We start from the raw sequence: 18369 nt of genomic DNA, 5'->3' as shown, positions 1-18369 counted from the left end.
GGAAATCTATTCAAGAAATGGTCGAGGTGTTTAAAATGAACACGGTTGAGCTTAACAAGAAACAAAATAATATTGGTGGTGAGGATATTTGGGCACAATTGGTGGACATAGGTGTTGAACCAACTTCTTTGCTTGATGTGTATGTGCACCTTGTGAAAAATCCTGATGATCTGAAAGCTTTTAATGGAGTTCCACTTCAAATGCGCAAGGAGTTGCTGCATCGTCTAGTGCCAAACTATTATCCTAATTATTAGCTTCTTGAGTTTTATGTTTTAGTTATAATGCAATTATAGTTTTTCCCATCTATGTTTTATTCATGTAGGATTTCATGCTTTTTATTATGTCTTGACCTTATTTTTATACTTAAATTGGTTCTGTTATGAATTATTTGGATCCCTTTTATTTATGAAATATGGTTTGAATTAATTATTTCTCATTATTCATATCCTACTAAGTCATTATATTTAATTTTGCTGTTGCATTACTGCCTACAGATATGAATAGTTGATGCATGTTTTGCATTGCATATTGTTTATGGTAACGAGCCCATAAATCTCTTTTTCGTAATAGTATGTTTAGAGTTATGTTTTCTCCATGTGCTTCTGCTGTGACATTCTCCTAGCTTTCAACAATGCAGCAAAGGTTTGGAACCATTGAAATAGTTCTAGGCAGAATCACTGCAACTAGATTTTTTCTTATATATTGTGAGGACAGGGAGATAGATATACATTTATTTACACTCTGCAAGTATAGTTGCTCTTCAAATGTTTGCAACTGTACGGTTGCTGGTGATATTGGCCTCTTAATTACGTGGTTCTTGTGGCTGCTTAGTGTGCATCTCTCTTTTCAATGGCTGGTGGTGTACGTTGTGGCATTGTGACTTCTTCTCTTTGTCCAAGTGGTGGTGCCTTTGGTGATTGTTGCTGCATTTTTGTCCTTGTCTGTACGTTGCTGGTGATATTGGCCTCTTAATAGGAGCATTCATGTTCAATTTTTAGACACACCAGATCTTAAGATATTGAACATTGGCTACCAATTTTTAACTGTTTTTCCAGCTTGTCTTTTAGTTTAAAATAAGGGTAATATAGGAATAATAAAAATTATAACTCATTCCGCTCCGTCCATTATCCAAACAACGCAGTGGTAACTTTGTTCCGCTCCGTCATAAAATATCCAAACAATGGAATGAAATTTTTATTCCATTCCGCTCCGCTCCATTCTGTTCCATTATATTCCATTCCGCTCCGCTCCATTATGTTCCATCAATCCAAACGAAGCCTCAGAGAATTTCATGTATCTGGCCATCTATGCTTCAGGCAAGGATCCGTTGCAATCAGGATTGCATCACGTTCTTCTTCCCTTCATTTTCTCTCTAGGGTTTCGAAATTGACAGATTTGGGAGAGAGGCTTTCTGCAATTTTTCAGGTTTGTTTCTCTTTCTTGCATCTGGGATTCGTTCTTCCTCCATACATCCATTTGTTCCCTTCGCTTTTTTTTTTTAATTTCTGATAAGGGTGAAGAATAATTTTGCCAAAACAAATTTGATTTGAATTGTTCTCTGTGATTCGCGTCCTGCAGATTTGGTGCGAGATAATGTGTTTGGGTAACACTGTTAATTATGTATACACTAAGTTGGTTAACAACGTGGTATAATTGGCAATAATAGGAATCATTAGTTACCATTACACTTGTGGGATCTGAATCAATTATAAATAATCTTAAGGCCTTCATTTTATGTGTTTATCCCTTATTAAGTTGTTTTCTTTTAATTTCTGCATGCTTGAAACCAACCCTTTCTAAACAAACACCTAGACAATGAATAATATCTTAAAATTAAGTACTCGTGTCAATTGTAATCTCTTAGATACGATAATTGTGACTTATTCATATTTTGTTTTTGCGATAGAGAACCCTTACTCTTTGCGTGTAAATTTAAACTGCAATTAGTTACAAAAAAATAAATTAAACTGCAATTTTTTATTTATCTGTTTTTACATTTTTTATCATATCATTTATTATATATCACTCATTTTCCTATCTTTGTTCTCTTATTCATGATTTTTATCCCTGGATTTTATAATTTTTTTCATTTTTAAACAATTAGTGAATATATAAAAAGGTAAAAGTAATTTAATTATAAAACTCCTCCTATCCTCTTGTGAACCAACATGTAAATAACCCTCCACTCTCATTAATTCACTCTCTTAAACCAAACCAGATAGCTAATTAAAATTTCATTCTCCCCTCCTCTCTTTTGAACCAAAGAGAACCAAAGAGACCCTAATACAAGTGAAGCAATTCTTTCTCTACTCTACTGATCTCATCTAACTTTTACAATCTAACAAATCATAAGCCATATATGTTCATATTCACTTAACACTGCCCTTTTTTTTTTGTCAAAGGAGAAAGTTCCATTAATTGAATACGTCCATGCCCTAATACAAGGCTACAAGAGCCAAACAAATTCAGCATTTTCTATAGAGCCCAAACAAATTTTCATATAAAAAACAAGGACCTGCTAGTTGTAAAGTAAACTTACAAGAAAGTTCATTCCAATTAAGTATAAGACTCCTTTATACATCTAAACACAATTAGCTAAAGGAGATTAAATAAAACAACTTGCAAGCCCTGCCACCCAGCCCTTCACACTTAACACTGCCCTACATTATAGTTTTTTTTTTGTCAAAGAAGTATAGAATAGGCTTAAAAGCACTTTTGGTCCCCCACGAATGAGCTTTGTGCAAAAAGAGTCCCTAACCTTTAAAAATAACATTCTTGATCCCAAAGTATTGGTCCCTTTTCCTTATTCCATTAGAAAACTAACGGCTTGTGCTTACGTGGATTTTTTAAATAAAATTTAAATTGATTTTTTTTTAAACAACAAACCCAGCAATCTTCTTCCTATGTAACAAAAAAATCCAGAAAAATCTTTGACGTTTTTCATGAAGCTTTTCCCAACAATTACTATCAAAACCACATCTCCCAACCTCAACCAACCCCATTAATACCCCAACCCCATCACTGAAACACTTTTCCCCCAAATCTTGTGAGAAACTCAAAAATTTCACAACATAACCCAGAAACAATTTCTGGAAACGCTGTAAACGTTGGAGAAGTTGCAAGGATCGGCGATAAAACCTGATAAGGAGAAGAAATCAGAGAGAAAATAGACTGCAAAGCTAGAAATTAGAACGCTGGAGACATGTCTTCGAGCCGCACAGATCCAGAGATCACCCAAACCCAGAAACCACCGCTTCAATCAATCCCAAAAATCAACCAAACACAGAGATCCCAGAAATCCCCAATTTCCAAACCCTATCGCACAATGCTTGCTAACTTGGGTGGTGTTCAAGTTTCAACCTTGCTCCAGCTTCGAAACCCAGAAGAAATGAAAACCCAGGTTGAAACCTTCCTCACAATCTCGTACCACCACCATTAATAGCCAACGAAACCTTCGCACCACCTCAGCAAATTAAAATAGTTCTCTAGAATAGTAGATCTAGGGATCTCTGGAATTTCATCTTAGAAATCTTTCTCTTGATGGGTTTGCTGGAAGAAGGAGGAGAAGGAGCAGGGTGGTGGCCGACAACGTATCTAGGAGTGACGGGTTTGTTGAAATGGTAATGGAGAGAGAAGGAGACACAAGGAAATTACATAGTGTGAGTGTACCCACATAGTTAATATTCAAGATCTGCTGAATACAGAAAATGGCCCTGGAACTTTTATGGATATTCCTTTTTGGAAGACAGTTTGTTGAATAAATAGAAAAGATATAGCTATAAATTATTAATTTAAGATGAGTAAAAAAAATAGAAGGTTGTGGATTTTTTGGTTTTGAAGAAATTGAATTTTCTGGAATTTTTTTGATGAATGTGATGAAGATGATGTAAGGATGTAGGAAGAAGATGAAGAAGTTCATGAATTTTCTGAAAATTCCAGAAAACGTTAATTTTTTGATGGAAAAGTGAGGAGGGACCAAAACTGTTAACGGAGTATAACGTATGGGATCAAGAATGCTATTTTTAAAGGTTAGGGACTCATTTTGCACAAAGCTAATTCGTGGGGGACCAAAAGTGCTTTTAAGCCTATAGAATAAAAGCCCATAAGGTTACTTAACGACACTTACAACATGCGAGAACAAGTCTCTATGAGTGCTTCCACAATGCACATACACATGAGAAAATGAATGAACAAGCATGCCCACTCAAGCTGACATAACAGCATAAAACATGATGCAAAAACCCTAAAGACCCAACAGTAGCCCCCTAAAACCAAATCCAGAGAGACTAAAAGACTTCTGAGCGAAAGAGGTGTGAATCATTTTGAACAGCGCTCCCATATAAGCAACTCAATCGGCTCTGCCGGAGTTGTAACCTGTGCCATAAACAATGAAGTCCATCACAGCTTCAACAACACAAATGGGGTCAAATAAGCATCTCTTGGAACATGGATGACAGATAAACTTTTGCAGATTCCATACAAGCCTAAGCTGCAGTCAAGTCGCAAACAGAGGCATCCACCATGGAAAGGTGGCAGCGGAGGTGGCGGTGAGGGGAAACAGATCATCGCATGAGCACCATCGCAGCTTGAACTGAGAGGAACATAGGGGAGATGTGGTGGTTCTGGTGGCGGTTGGGGGCGGAGAGCGAGATGGTAACGAGCGAGCAGAGGTTGGTGCGGCTTCTACTGACAGCACGATCTGGGAAAAGGCCACTGTTGATGGGGAAAGATGGTGGCGGGTGGTCACTGGAGCAGGCGGCGAGATTGCGATGACGGCGAGATGGCGGTGAGGCCCAGATCTGATGCTGGCAGCGAGAAGGCGGTAGAAGTTGCAGGTCAGCATTGGGAGGAGAAACGGCGAAAGGGCGGTGTTCCTCACAGATCTACTGTTGAACGGTGGGTGGATGGCTTGTGGTGGAACAAAACGACGGGGAAGGGTGGTGGTGGTGGAAGAAACAGAGGGGAAAGAAAAACTCACTTATTTGGGTAGGATAAACCACCTAAAATGGTAGAAAACTCACATGTGAGAGACCTACCTCATGTGGGAAAATGAACCTAACACTAGAAGGGAAAAAACCTCCCTAATGGAGGAGAAGGATCCCCCAAGGGGGGGAAGGAAGCTCAAACTAACGGTGCCTGCAGAGAGAAAAGTTTTAGGTTCTCTACAGTTTTCTTTTTTTGGCAGGGCTGTGGAGCCCCCTTAAGCAAAAAGGGCAACTGCCCAAGGCTCCATAAAAAAGTTTAGGCCCAACTTTTTTTAAAAGAATATACCCAAGATGCATATTAAAAACGCAACGAATAAAACAAATTTGACAAAAAATAAAGGAAACAGATGGCATAATCCCAAATTGAAACGTTGGCTTTAAGCAAGTGGTTGGGTGTTCGAATTTCAACTCTTGCGAATAGAAAAAATTCTTTGGTCAGCCCCCTACCACTTAGTGCGCTGACTGTGAGGCAAGAGAATAGTCTCACGACTGCCGGCTGTGGGGATACCTTAGTCATGACAAAAAAAAATTGAAACGTTGGTCTTTCATTAGAAATACCTACAAAAAATAAAGATTCATATATAGTAGACAAAATAAAATAATTTTTTTTATAAGAACAAAATAAATAAATAAGAATCCTTCATAAAAATTAGTCAATTAAAAAGGGAAAGTTACATAAATATTATCATCTCTTTTAAAACTTTTCAATATCATTATTAATATAATTTAAAATATTCATTTATCCAAAAAATAAATTCATTTTATTCCTTAATTTATTCCAATTTTCTCTCGGTCTTTCACCTCTCTATTTCTTAAGAGCTTACGCTCCTCCATCCCGTTTTCATTGTTTAAACGTTTACGCTTCTCCTTCTTGTTTATCAAAAAAAATATCTCCTCATCTCCTTCCTTCATCTCTATTCTCTTGAAGGATAAAGGCTTAAAAATCATTTGAATTCTAAAAGCTTAGAAATTGCAGGCGTTTGACAACCTTTTATCTCCATCTCGGCGGTGGTGTATTGGTGACTCTGCCTGTTTCTAGGTTCTATTGTTTTGTATTTCTGTTCATCGTCTAAAATTTATTTTCGGCTTTATAGTTTATTTTATTTAGATTTCTTTAGTATTTTATTTTAATTTTTTGCAAGATAAATTTTCAAATAGGAAGATGAATTTGGCGAAAGCGAAATGTTAGAATTACTTAATTATAAGACTGATAAATGATTTGCAGCTAAAAAAATTAGAAGATTAATATAATAAAAAATATATTTTATACAATATACTAAGTCTCTTTAAGATTCTTTTAAAAAAAAGTTTCTTTAACATTTTCGACCTAGACCCCAAAATGTATGTGCAAAACAATATTTTTTTGGTTCAGGTTTCCCACTGTTTCAGTACATATGGAGCACTAAATGACAAAATGAAGATTGGTAAGCTTTGGTTCAGGTTTCCCACTGTTTCAGTACATATGGAGCACTAAATGACAAAATGAAGATTGGTAAGCCTAACATATATGTATGTATAATGAGGGAAGATAATCATGCATTCATAAGTTCAAAAAAATCATGCATTCATGCTCGAATCCAACGAATGATAAGGACCAAACAAACTAAGAATACAATTAAAATACGTGGCTATATATGTTTTGATAGAAATGTCCTCGCACGTTAGTCGTATGAAACTTTCGTTTCCTACTTTCATTTCAGCAGTTTTTTTTTGTGAAACACATTTCAGCACTTCACTTCAACGTGATTCACACTCACTCCAATAAGTGTTAGTTTGACATCCCGTTAGAAATGTGGTGTTTGAATTAACGTGATTTTGTTCAAAGATTTGTCATATCACTTAATTTAATTAAATACAAATTTATTTAATTCCTATCCCTCAAATAAAATGCAACATGTCATTTAAAATGTACACATCAGCCTCCCACTTGATTAACACCTTTGCATCTTCTGTTAATTGAAGCAGGGTTGTAATTCAGAAAAGTGAAGAACCAGATCTGTATTTTCCAGAAGAAAAAAAAAATTCAAAACCCCATCAGTAGCGCATACTCGTGTTCAGATCTGTGTTTCAATAACATCATCATCACCTCCATCCCTTAAAATAAAAAAATCTCCTCTGCCCCTTCCTTCTTCTACTGTTGTTCTCCCCACACCATAGTCGCATGCCAGTTGAGGGGTTCTGAGCTTCAACTGCTAAGAAAATGAATCACAGGTAAAGAGATAGATAGAAGACATCGATGAAGGGGACGTGTGCGACAGAGAAATTAAAGTTAACCGTGAAAAATGTTTTTTTAGATGAAAGCATGAAAAAAAGGAGAACACGGAATTTCCTTTTTAATATATGAATTTCCTTTTTAGCTATTTTTTCTGGTCCACAAGTACTAGGTTATATGTGTTGTAATAATTACTCAAGGAGTAATAATTACATAGTGTTCCAAAATGACAAATGTGTTGCATTTAATGGATTTGAATGAAGTCCCACATAAAAAGTGAAGTAACTTTTCAAAGCATTTATATATCATTAAATGTCAACCATTCAACAAAGAGACAAAGAGAGGATATAGCGCCACATGTGCATGGTTTGGTGGTCCCAAGCTTTTATGTCACATGTTCCATTCACACCACCCGTCGCCGGTGGCGACACCAGCGTGGCGTAGAGGTGCTAGTGGCAGCTTGTAGACGGCGAAGGCAACCGGTTGTCGTAACGTCCGTTTGTTTTGCTCGTTTTAGAATTCGAATTTTGCACCTGTTCACGAAGGGTCGCAACTATTCACATATTTGTTGGTAACAGACATAATTTATGAAGGGTCGCAACCTTATAAATTGTTCTGTTTTTACCTATAAATAGAGTGCATGTTCAAAATTCAGAACACACAATCATATCCTCTGTTTTCCAGAAAACCACTTCCCTTCATTTCGAGTTTTCATTAGTCTTGTGCAAACTCGAAGCAAGGCTGATTATGCTGGGTATTCTTGCATCCAAACTCTAAGACGAAATTCAGAGAGTGCTTGAAATACTTTAAGGAAAGTGATTTCCATCACGATCAAGCCTATTCATTTTCTAACAATATGTCACATCTATATATATGGGTTATGATTAAAATCATAGAAGCACAAAAGCAAAAAAGCCAGAGAAAGAGTGAAGCAAATACAACGAGAATGGAAGTTGCACAGGTTCTACACATGAATGGAGGCGTTGGAGAAGCAAGCTATATATGCAAACAACTCTTTAGTTCAGGTATATGTATTAATCAAATAATGATAACATAATATGTTTTTGTGTTCACAATCAATCATATTACCCATACCATAATCATGATTTCCTAGTAATTTGCCAAACAGAAGTTATTATTTAAGTAAACTCAATGCTTATTAAGTGTAATTAATTCGGTATTTGATGTCATATTATTATTGGTCATGCAGCAAAAGGTGATTTCTTTGACAAAGCCTATAAGAGAAGAAGCCATAACCAGCCTTTATTGCAGCACTTTCCCGGGAAGCCTTGCAATTGCAGACATGGGTTGTTCTTCAGGACCAAACACTCTGTATGTGGTTTCAGAAATTATCAAGGCGGTAGAAAAGCTTTGCCAAAACCTGAACCTTAAATAGAGTACAAGATGTTTTTGAATGACCTTCCTGGAAATGATTTCAACAACATCTTTAACTCCCTTGACAGCTTCAAAGAGAAACTAAATGATGAAGTGGAATCTCGGACAATTGGTCCATGCTACTTCTATGGAGTTCCTGGTTCTTTCTATGGCAGGGTTTTTCCTAATCAAAGTCTGCATTTTGTCCATTCCTCTTACAGCCTTCATTGGCTATCTAAGGTGTGTCTAATCTATAGAGGAATTGTATATTATGAGAAGAAAGCGCACACATTCTTTTAAGAACACACCCCAACACATTTATTGTGATTGATTTATTATTTGAAAAATTCAACACATTTCTCTCACTTTTACAATAATTTGTTGACTTTTCAATAAATAAACCAATCGTAAAAAGTGTGTTGGAGTGTGTCCTTAAAAGAGTGTTTCTATAAAATATGAGAAATGTGGTGTAATATAATAATGATAGAAATAAATAAGAGTAAAATACACTTACCCCCCTCAAGGTTTGCTAGAAAAACACTCCACCCCATTCTTATTTAAAATATACACTCCACCCCACTCATTTTATCATGTTAACTCCATCCAAAAGATGCTAACGGAATATTCCATTCAAATCAAAATTATTTAATGTAAACTTATTTTTCCTTTTCTTTTTTTTTCTGGTTATTTTTTTTTCAGAAAAAAACGTCACTTTCTAATATTTGACCAAACAAATATTCTCAATGCTTACATACTGTTGGAGCTGGTATATAAAGTAACCATTTTATAAAATAATTCAAGAATAAATATGTATGAAATAGTTTTAAATTAAAACTTATGGTAAAAGTACGTTAAACTTCCACTCCATAAAAGAATATAAAGTTATATTATTATTTTAATTAATTAATTAATTTGGATAATATGATCGCGTTGGTTATAACATGTTAAATGTTAAAGTATATATTACTTTTAGTAATTGAAAATGAGGGATGTTATTGATATATGATAAGAGAATTTTATTAAATAATATTCATACATTACTCAATGAATTCATAAGCAACATTTTTTTATAAATCTAGGAAAAAGAAATTTAATTAGTATTTATTTGGTGAAATTTTAATTAGTATGAAATTAATTTCGAAATATTTTTATATAATTCACTATTTATAAAAATCTTTATTGCCACCACCTAAACTGGGTATTACTAGTAATTGTGATGTTATATTCTTTTTTGTTGAAACTAACGTTTTTTTTTAAACGGAACTGACGTTAAACGATTTTTATTTGAAAGTGAGGTTTTTTTTTTGAAAAAAAATAAAATAAAAAATAACAAGAAAAAAAAAGAAATGGAAAAATAAGTTTACATTAAATAATTTTGATTTGAATGGAATATTCCGTTAGCATCTTTTGGATGGAGTTAACATGATAAAATGAGTGGGGTGGAGTGTATATTTTGAATAAGAATGGGGTGGAGTGTTTTTCTAGCAAACCTTGAGGGGGGTAAGTGTATTTTACTCAATAAATAATGACCCTTAGATCTAATTATGATTAATATCATTGTTAAAAGTTAATTAATGGTCACATGATCACTTAAAAATTTCTTATGACTTTGACTTAGTATATTAATCTTAATTAGTCAATATTATATCTAACGATTACAATTTATTTCAACTATTATCCTAAAAGAGCACATTTTTCATAAGATTTATCTCCGAAATTCACAATTAGTAATAGAATTGAATGTAAATAGTTTATGTTCTATGAATTAGGTTCCCGATGCAGTAGACAACAATAAGGGCAATATTTACATATCCAGCACAAGCCCCTCAAATGTTGTAAAGGCTTATTACAAGCAGTTCCAAAGAGATTTCTCTGTTTTTCTCAAGTGTCGTGTCGAGGAAGTAGTTGAAGGGGGTCAAATGGTCCTAACATTCGTGGGAAGAAGGAGTGACAATCCATGTAGCAAAGAGTGTTGCTACATTTGGGAACTTATGGCTACAGCTCTTAATGATATGGTCATGCAGGTAGATCCCAAATAATTGGAACAGTACAATTGTTGGTTCCAACGTCACTACAGTCAAGTTTTGCATTTTTAAAAGTTTTTATGAATTTCAGTTTTATTTTTATTTTTATTCACAACCTAGTGTTAAAGAAATAGTATAAAACCATTCATGTAACTCTTACCCAACAACTTAAGTTTTGGGGATAATTGGTTACTTGACATGGTATCGGAGTTTCTATCACCAGGCGGTCCGCCTCCAATTCTTCTAATAAAAAGTTAAATTTATGCACACGGTAAGTGAGCTGTGCATTTATCCACGCTTCAAGCCCAAAGGGCTCTTGCGTGAGGGGGTCTGTTAGAGAAATAATATATATAAAAACATTCATGTGGCTCTTACTCGATCAACTGCTTAAGCTTTTGAGATAATTGGTTGCTTGACACCCCTGATCTGAAACAATTTGATAATTAATCGGTTCGGTTCATATTCGATTTCGAAAAAAAAAAACCTTGAAATTCAAGCCAAACCAACCCTAACACTATTAATTGGTTCAGATTCGGATTTGAGAATCGATCCAAACCGACCTATGTGCACTAGTACTAAACAAACTAGCTGGTAGTATATACCTGTTAATATATAAATAAATTTGACAAGATTAATCTGAATCACATTTTTATATGCTATAGGGAATTATAAAGGAAGACCAAGTGACTACTTTCAACATCCCTCAATATACTCCATCTCAATTAGAAGTGAAATTGGAAGTTCTTAAAGAAGGATCATTCGCCATTAATCGCTTGGAGGTGTCAGAAGTGAATTGGAACGCTCTGGATGAATGGAATGCCTTAGAATTTGAATCAGGAATGAATGAATCACTGAGTGATAATGGTGGATACAATGTTGCTCAATGCATGAGGGCTGTGGCTGAACCTTTGCTGGTTAATCACTTTGGTGAAGATATCATTGAAAAGGTATTTAATCGCTACCAAGAAATCTTGGCTGATAGGATGTCTAAGGAGAAAACCAAATTTGTCAATGTTACCGTATTGCTGGCTAGAAAAGCATGAGGAGAAGAAGCTTGAACAATCTATGATTCATATTTGTGGTTTTTTCAAAAAGATTATTCCTAATTGTTGTGTTAGTTTGTTTTGTTGATTTAACTTTGGATTGTAATCAGGCAGGAAATGTTATGTTAAGGGAAAATAAAGATAAACAAGGAGTATTATGTTGTACCATGGCTAGTGATATTTGTTCTCAATTGTGTAATGAAATTATATAAGTTTGAATTGTATATGATAATTTTTCTATACTCTTCGTAGGTAATTTTGGGTAATAAAGGCTAATGTGGGAACCAATGGAATGAAATCATGAGGGCAGAAAACAAATGTTGCCACCAAAGGCATCATGTTTTGCAACAAATATAATATTAGACCCCCAAAAGAAAATAAATCCGAATATGTCTCTGGCCTTTTATCGGACATGCAGATAGCCTGATATCTTTTTAATTGATCAAAATAAATCTCCGGCCTTCTGTACTCTGTCATGTAGCCTGATATCACAAATATACGTCAACTTGTTAAGAACTTTGCAAAATCACTACTTATAATATTGGAGAAATTTGGGAACCGAATTAGCACAATCGAAAATATAGAAATGCTATTTGGATTTGGGGTTCCTCGAATCCTTGAGATGCGAAGAAGAAAGGGTATGCAAGCGGTGGATATGGTGGCGATTGGTGAATGCGGTAAGACCCTCAACTTATCAAATAATTATATTATGAAATAATTATATTATTATTATTACTATAATAATATATGACTTGTTTGATTTTGACTGTTGTCTGTTTGACTGTACTATCATTAATGGGTTGTTGTCGAATGATTGACTGTTTGTTGAAAATGAGAGAATGGTCAAATTGCATGGTGCATAGAAATGTGAGAAATTTTTCATGAGCTATTATTATTATTGTTGTTATTTTTTTATCTAAGCTATGGTTGTGTAGCATAGGAATTATTTTGAAGTTACACAGTTGTTATTAAACAGCAGAAATGAATATTAAATAAAAATAGGCTCAGGTAAATTATTAAATTAAGTAAATAAGCTATAAAAATAAAAAGAAATTAAAATAGTTCTATAAATGCTGGAATTTTCATGAATAGTGACTAGGAGAGAGATAGAGTGTGCTAGACTGCTAGTAGATTTATTTTGCATTTACAAAAGATATTTTCCACAAGGGGTTGTCTAAATAACTCATGCCAAAAATTGGGTTAAATCACCCATTGTCTAAGTGTACCAATCATGTTATAACATGTATTTTATATTATCCACCTCACTTAATCAAACTCTTTTATTTTACATTTTCGTAATTTTTAATTTTATTATATAATATAATTACAGAATAAACCTATAATTTTATATAATAGCATATCACTCCTTTTGTAAAATAAAATACCTAAAGAATCCCTAATCTTATTTTCTTCCATGCTCATCTCCTCTAAGCCTCCTCTCCTGCTACAACCTCATATATAGGCGACCCACCTTGTATTCATGGCTTCAAGGTAGCATAGGTACCATTGATGATTTAGGAAGCAAGGGCATGTTTGTTGTCAGATCTTATGCAAGGATGAACAACCTCTCGAAAGCCTCACCGATTGATTACCAATACTTCTATTTTATGTTGTTTGATTTAGGATTGATAGGATCTTATTATACTGTGTTTTCTAATTAGTATGTGTGTTGTTTGCATACGAAAGCAAACAATTCGATATCAATGAAAATTGGGTATTTTTTATCCTGGAGAAAGCGCTCAGAGATAAGCGTGGAACAAAATATGATTAGGGATTCTTTGGGTATTTTTACAAAAGGAGTGATGTGCTATTATCTATATGTTTATTCTGTGATTAAATTATCTAATAAATTAAATATTATGAAAATGTAAAATAAAAGAGTTTAATTAAGTGAGGTGGATAATATAAAACACATGTTATAACATGTTTGGTACACTTGGATGATTGGTGAATTAACCCAATTTTTAGCATGGGTTATTTAAACAACCCCTTTACGTAAATCTTAACCAAATCTTTTGAAAATTAAGGAAAAGATGGTAACCTTAAATAAAAATAGTTGAACATCTGAATATTATGAAAAAAATAATTATTTTTAGTAAAAATAAATGAATCCTTGACTGATTTGTATTTATTTTAAGGCTTAATTGCACATTTGGTCTCGCAACTTTGCCCTTCCTGCGAAAATCGTCCCCTAAAAGAACGGATTTTTCTAATTTCAAAATTGAGGGACGCTTTTCGCATGAAGGGCAAAGTTGGGGGACCAAATGTGCAATTAAATCTCATTTTAACTAAATGTTAAAATAGGATAATTTAGAAACTGTATCTTGGAGATATTTTTGAAAATTAAAAGATGTGTTGCAAAAAAATATTATAAAATCATCTGAGGATGATTATAATTTTTTTTAAGCCAAAATCAAGTTTACTAAGTTCATCAGAAGTCAGTAAAGTTTTACATGTATTAAATCAAATTTTCTTGCGATAAAGCTATCACCAAAAGATTAACTACACTACCTAATCCCACCGTTAAATTAGTGCAGTAAGAAGAACCAAGAAATTCCCAATATGCTTGCATTAAAAAATATCAGTGTTTTAAAAAAACTATCCTTTTCATTTATATTAGCAAGTACATTTGCAAGTGAATCCCTTGTGTCATCTTTTGTTTGATCACTTTGATTTCCCATTAAATGAAATGCCTTGACATTGCTAGTAAACACAGGAATACTTTGTGCATTTTGTGGAGCTGATGTAGGATTCTTTATTGACGCAAATGCGACCTTCTTTAAACCAGAGTGGCGACGTGATAATTCATGTAAGCCACCCTCTTGTGAAGATTCTCCAAACGACCATCATTTTCTCCACATTCCTTACTACATTTTTTCTTATAAGCGAAAGAATATATTGAAGAGAAGTATAAGGGTACTTCAACCCAATACAAAGAAGAAGATGATGAAAGAAAAGTAACAAGCAACGAAATATACAACTGAAGAAAACCCACTAAAGCTAATACTACCTGACCCCCACCTTGAAGGGAGATTTCAGGAAAAAGTCTCATTAAAACCTCTTCAAGATAAAACCTCCTTGAGAAAACCTGGACAAGGAAAAATAGTACCTAATCACCAAAATCAAAAGTGACCCTCCAAGGAGAACTAAAAATCAGAGCAAGAATTACAACAAGACAAAGTGCTCCTCGACCCAACCGACAACTACCCATCCAAAGCAGTAAAACATTCCTTACTACATAAAGTCTCATTGCCATAATCAATCTATGATGAGCCTGTCAACAAATTAGTATTCATGTCCTTGACATCTTATCTGGCAGTAGGGTCTGTTTCAACTCTCTGAGTGACAAGTTGATCATCTCCAAGAATAGACTTGATACTAGTATAGTTCACACCTGATGCTTGAAAAGAGAAATTTCCACCAGAGTCCTCACTTTGATTTTCACTCTCCCACTTATGCTTTGTCTCAAGTAATATAAATTTATCTGATTCCCATACACACTTTAATGTCACAAAATCAGCCCTTATTGGGTAGAACTCTCTAAAAACCTCTACTCTCTCATGAGATATTTTTATTGATTGCTTCTTTCTGGACAGGGAAGAAACCATGTTGAACAATGAAACAACATCAAGTAAGATTTGTTGAACCAAAACTCGAATACGCGCAAGCAAGGCCATAACTGTTACAGAAAATCCCATAAAAAAGGATCGAGCAAACAATACAGATATTTCAATTGCAGCCTTCAGTATTGGTTCAGCCATCTCTGACAGTAATCGTGCAGCTCCTAAAAGGCGCTCCAAAAAATTATGCTTTTCACCATCGCATTTTCTCCTTTTCAAGCTCTCTAAAAGATGAACCTTCTGTTTTGGTCTCTCTCCTTTGATCACAAGGAAACATGATGTAACAAGCTCCTCCAAGTTTGCAGATTGCAGAAGCCTCATATCCCTTCTCACCTTCAAGAGACGCTGGAAATAGCCACAGCGCCGGTGCTGGTTCTTGTTCTTGTAGACCATTCTGTGAAGGATGCCACACTCAGATTGTAGCTGCGAAAGCATAGATGTTATCCTTCCCTCAATGGTTTCGAATTCGGTACCCATTGAGTCCCTGCAATTCAATCCAACAGAAGGAACTGCAGTTGATAGTTCAAGTGCATAGCCAGGATCAGCCAAGTTAGCAATCATTGCAACCTCTCCTTGTTGAGCCTTCTGTTTTTCTTTCAGAGCCTCCTCAGCAGCCTTCATCTTCATGATAGAATCATCGTCATTCATCTGTTCAGCACCTCTTGAATTTGTATGCTCATCACGAGGCTTTGAGTTCCCGGCGGAGTCATGACGCTGTGGCGACTGAGACTTGTGCCTGTTCCTTCCATTGTGGTGGCGCTCCGGCGACCTCTCGTGCCTCGACCTTGACGACCTGCTGCTTTTTTCTCCGCCGTGACCCTCCTCCTCGTCATTCTCCGTCCTCTTCCTCTCCCTCCTCCTAACAGCTTCCCTCTCCGAACCCCTCCCTCTACTCCTCTCACCTTCGCGGTCACGTTCTCCGCCGTCACCCTCACCGTCGTTCTCCACCCTCTTCCTCTCCTTCCGCTCAACACCTTCCCTTTCCGAACCCCTCCCTCTACTCCTCTCGCGCTCACGTTCAGGTTGAGCTCTCTTCAAGCGCTTCGTTCGTGGAGAGGGGGAGCGAGGAGGAGGATCCGGCGAACCAGAACCCGAACGGTCCGACCCGCGACTCAAAGGCCGATGCTTCTCTTGCGGCGGCGGAGAGATGCCGCGGTGGCTCCGGTGACGGCGGGAGGAGGGAGAGTGGTTGGTCGAGAAGTGACGGCCCATGGTAGCAGTGGTGGTCCTGCCCGTAGAGAATGAGAGTTCCAGAAGTAAGTAACACTATTACATCACGTGTTCGTGGTGTTTGAAGTAATAAAATATTAAATTTCAGAATTTTGGTAATTTTTATTTTAATTAATCAATTAAACTTAGAATTGCTTGTTAAGAAAGAAAACTAAGTTATATTGGGTTCAAATTTTTTGAGAAGCTTTTAAATTAGGAGTAATCTCATAAATTTGATTGTTGATCAGTTTTTATATGATGAAGATTTAAAATTGTTATTTTAGGAATTTTCAGAAAGAAAATTTGTTGGGATTCTATTTAAAATTTTAAAAAGGGGAAGTTATTGAACCATGACTTAGGGAAGAAGCAAAAGAGGTTGAATTCAGAATATTTCCTCCCTTATTTGGTGGTTATGGCCGAAATTTTGGTGGCCTGAAGGTTGGAGTGATAGCCTCTCTTATAATATGACTCTATAGTAAGCAGAAAACCCAAAAACCCTAGAAGCTGCCTCCTTCACCTGAACAACACACTTGAGAACATGAAACTCAAGTGCCCTTGCTCTCTTTTGGCTTAACCTCTTCCCTTCTTTTGTTGATAAAGAGTTATTTTTCCTTCCTTCGTTCGTGAAGGTTTGTTCATCGTCAATACTTCTTCTTCCTTAGAATATACTACGATATGCGTCTCCTCTTTTAAATTTTTTTTTTTGAAAAACCTTGGGGACCATAATCTTTCTTCTATTTTGATTCAAAAGTTTAAAAGAATCCAAGTTTTGAAAAAAAAAACCATTTGTCATGTTGGAGTTGGGTTCATTAAGGTTTTGGGGAAAAGAAAACGATTTTGAAAACAACATTTTTTTTTCTCTCTTTTCTTCTCTTTTGCCGCAGGTTTGCATAGGGATAGAGGGGGATAGTTTTCTTGTTTTGAACACCTGCTAATGATGAATATTGTTCCTTGTCTAGGTTTCGTCATATGCACTATTACTTACGGATGTAAGGGTGACTTCTTGTCTAGTGCGTGCGTCCGTGTGATTTTTATTTCCTTGCATGATACGAAAGTGAAAGTGTTTTGAGGCGTTGTATTGTGATTTTATTATTTTTCTTGTTAAGTTGCTTTTTTGTATGAATATCATGCTTATGTTTGTGAAGCATTGTTGGGAGAATTTGGAGATGTTATTGTATTCGGAAAATAGATAAAAAGGATTAATTTTGTATATTGAAGCATGGAACGAATTGGTGTTGAATTATGTGGCCATCGGTCAAGAAATTGTTGTTGGCTAACTTGAGCATTTAGGGTTGATTGGAAGTGGCGACGTGATGGTAATGGTCCCATGTGGTTGGCCCATCTTTTGAGGTGTTTTGAATTATCGACGACGAAGTCGTTTAGCCTTGAGAGGCTTTTTTATGGATCCATCTTGGTAGAAGCATGTAGAACATGGTAGGACTAACCCTACTCGATTTTGAAATGATGGTGGTATGCTATTATGAAAAACCATTTATCTGCCATAAATTGTTGTTATGTTGAAATGAGACCAACTTATCTTATCTTAAATTTAACTTTAGTTGTTATTGTCGTTGTTATCTAATTGAAATTTTAAATCCATGATTCGGTTATTCTTCTTGTTGTGTTTGTTTCGAATTTAACCCTTTATGTTTGGTATTTGCTACTTGGGCGCATAACGCTTTAGACAATGAGTCGTCAAGTTGTGAAGTTTGACTTTCTTGACAACAAGGAGATTGATGGACTTCGACGTAGCAATGCGGTTGAGCAAATGAGAAACTTGAGGTGGCAAAGACGGAAGACTTGGAAAAGTGGAATCTTTATTTAGATAGATTTCGTATTTTATGACCGTTAATTTTATTCATTGTACGCCAGATAATTTATTTGATTTTCGCGAGCGGTTTA

General features: G+C 35.4%; 1 protein-coding gene and 1 pseudogene across 1 annotated transcript; one reads left to right on the top strand and one right to left on the bottom strand.

Moving 5' to 3' along the window:
• The first annotated feature begins 8143 nt into the window (after positions 1 to 8143).
• On the top strand, positions 8144 to 11638 carry LOC130732071 (S-adenosyl-L-methionine:benzoic acid/salicylic acid carboxyl methyltransferase 3-like; annotated as a pseudogene).
• Positions 11639 to 14925: 3287 nt separating this feature from the next.
• On the bottom strand, positions 14926 to 16470 carry LOC130747199 (uncharacterized). The gene is made up of 2 exons (XM_057600058.1): positions 15187 to 16470; positions 14926 to 15122 (listed from the first exon to the last, which is right to left on the bottom strand). The coding sequence occupies exons 1-2, from the start codon at positions 16468 to 16470 to the stop codon at positions 15027 to 15029; spliced, it is 1380 nt and encodes a 459-aa protein (XP_057456041.1). The 3' UTR covers positions 14926 to 15026.
• Positions 16471 to 18369: the final 1899 nt, after the last annotated feature.

The sequence above is a fragment of the Lotus japonicus genome, chromosome 1 (assembly GCF_012489685.1).
Source record: "Lotus japonicus ecotype B-129 chromosome 1, LjGifu_v1.2".
Classification (NCBI taxonomy): domain Eukaryota; kingdom Viridiplantae; phylum Streptophyta; class Magnoliopsida; order Fabales; family Fabaceae; genus Lotus; species Lotus japonicus.
Note: the sequence above shows the minus strand (reverse complement) of the source record. Positions and strands in the feature narration are given on the sequence as shown.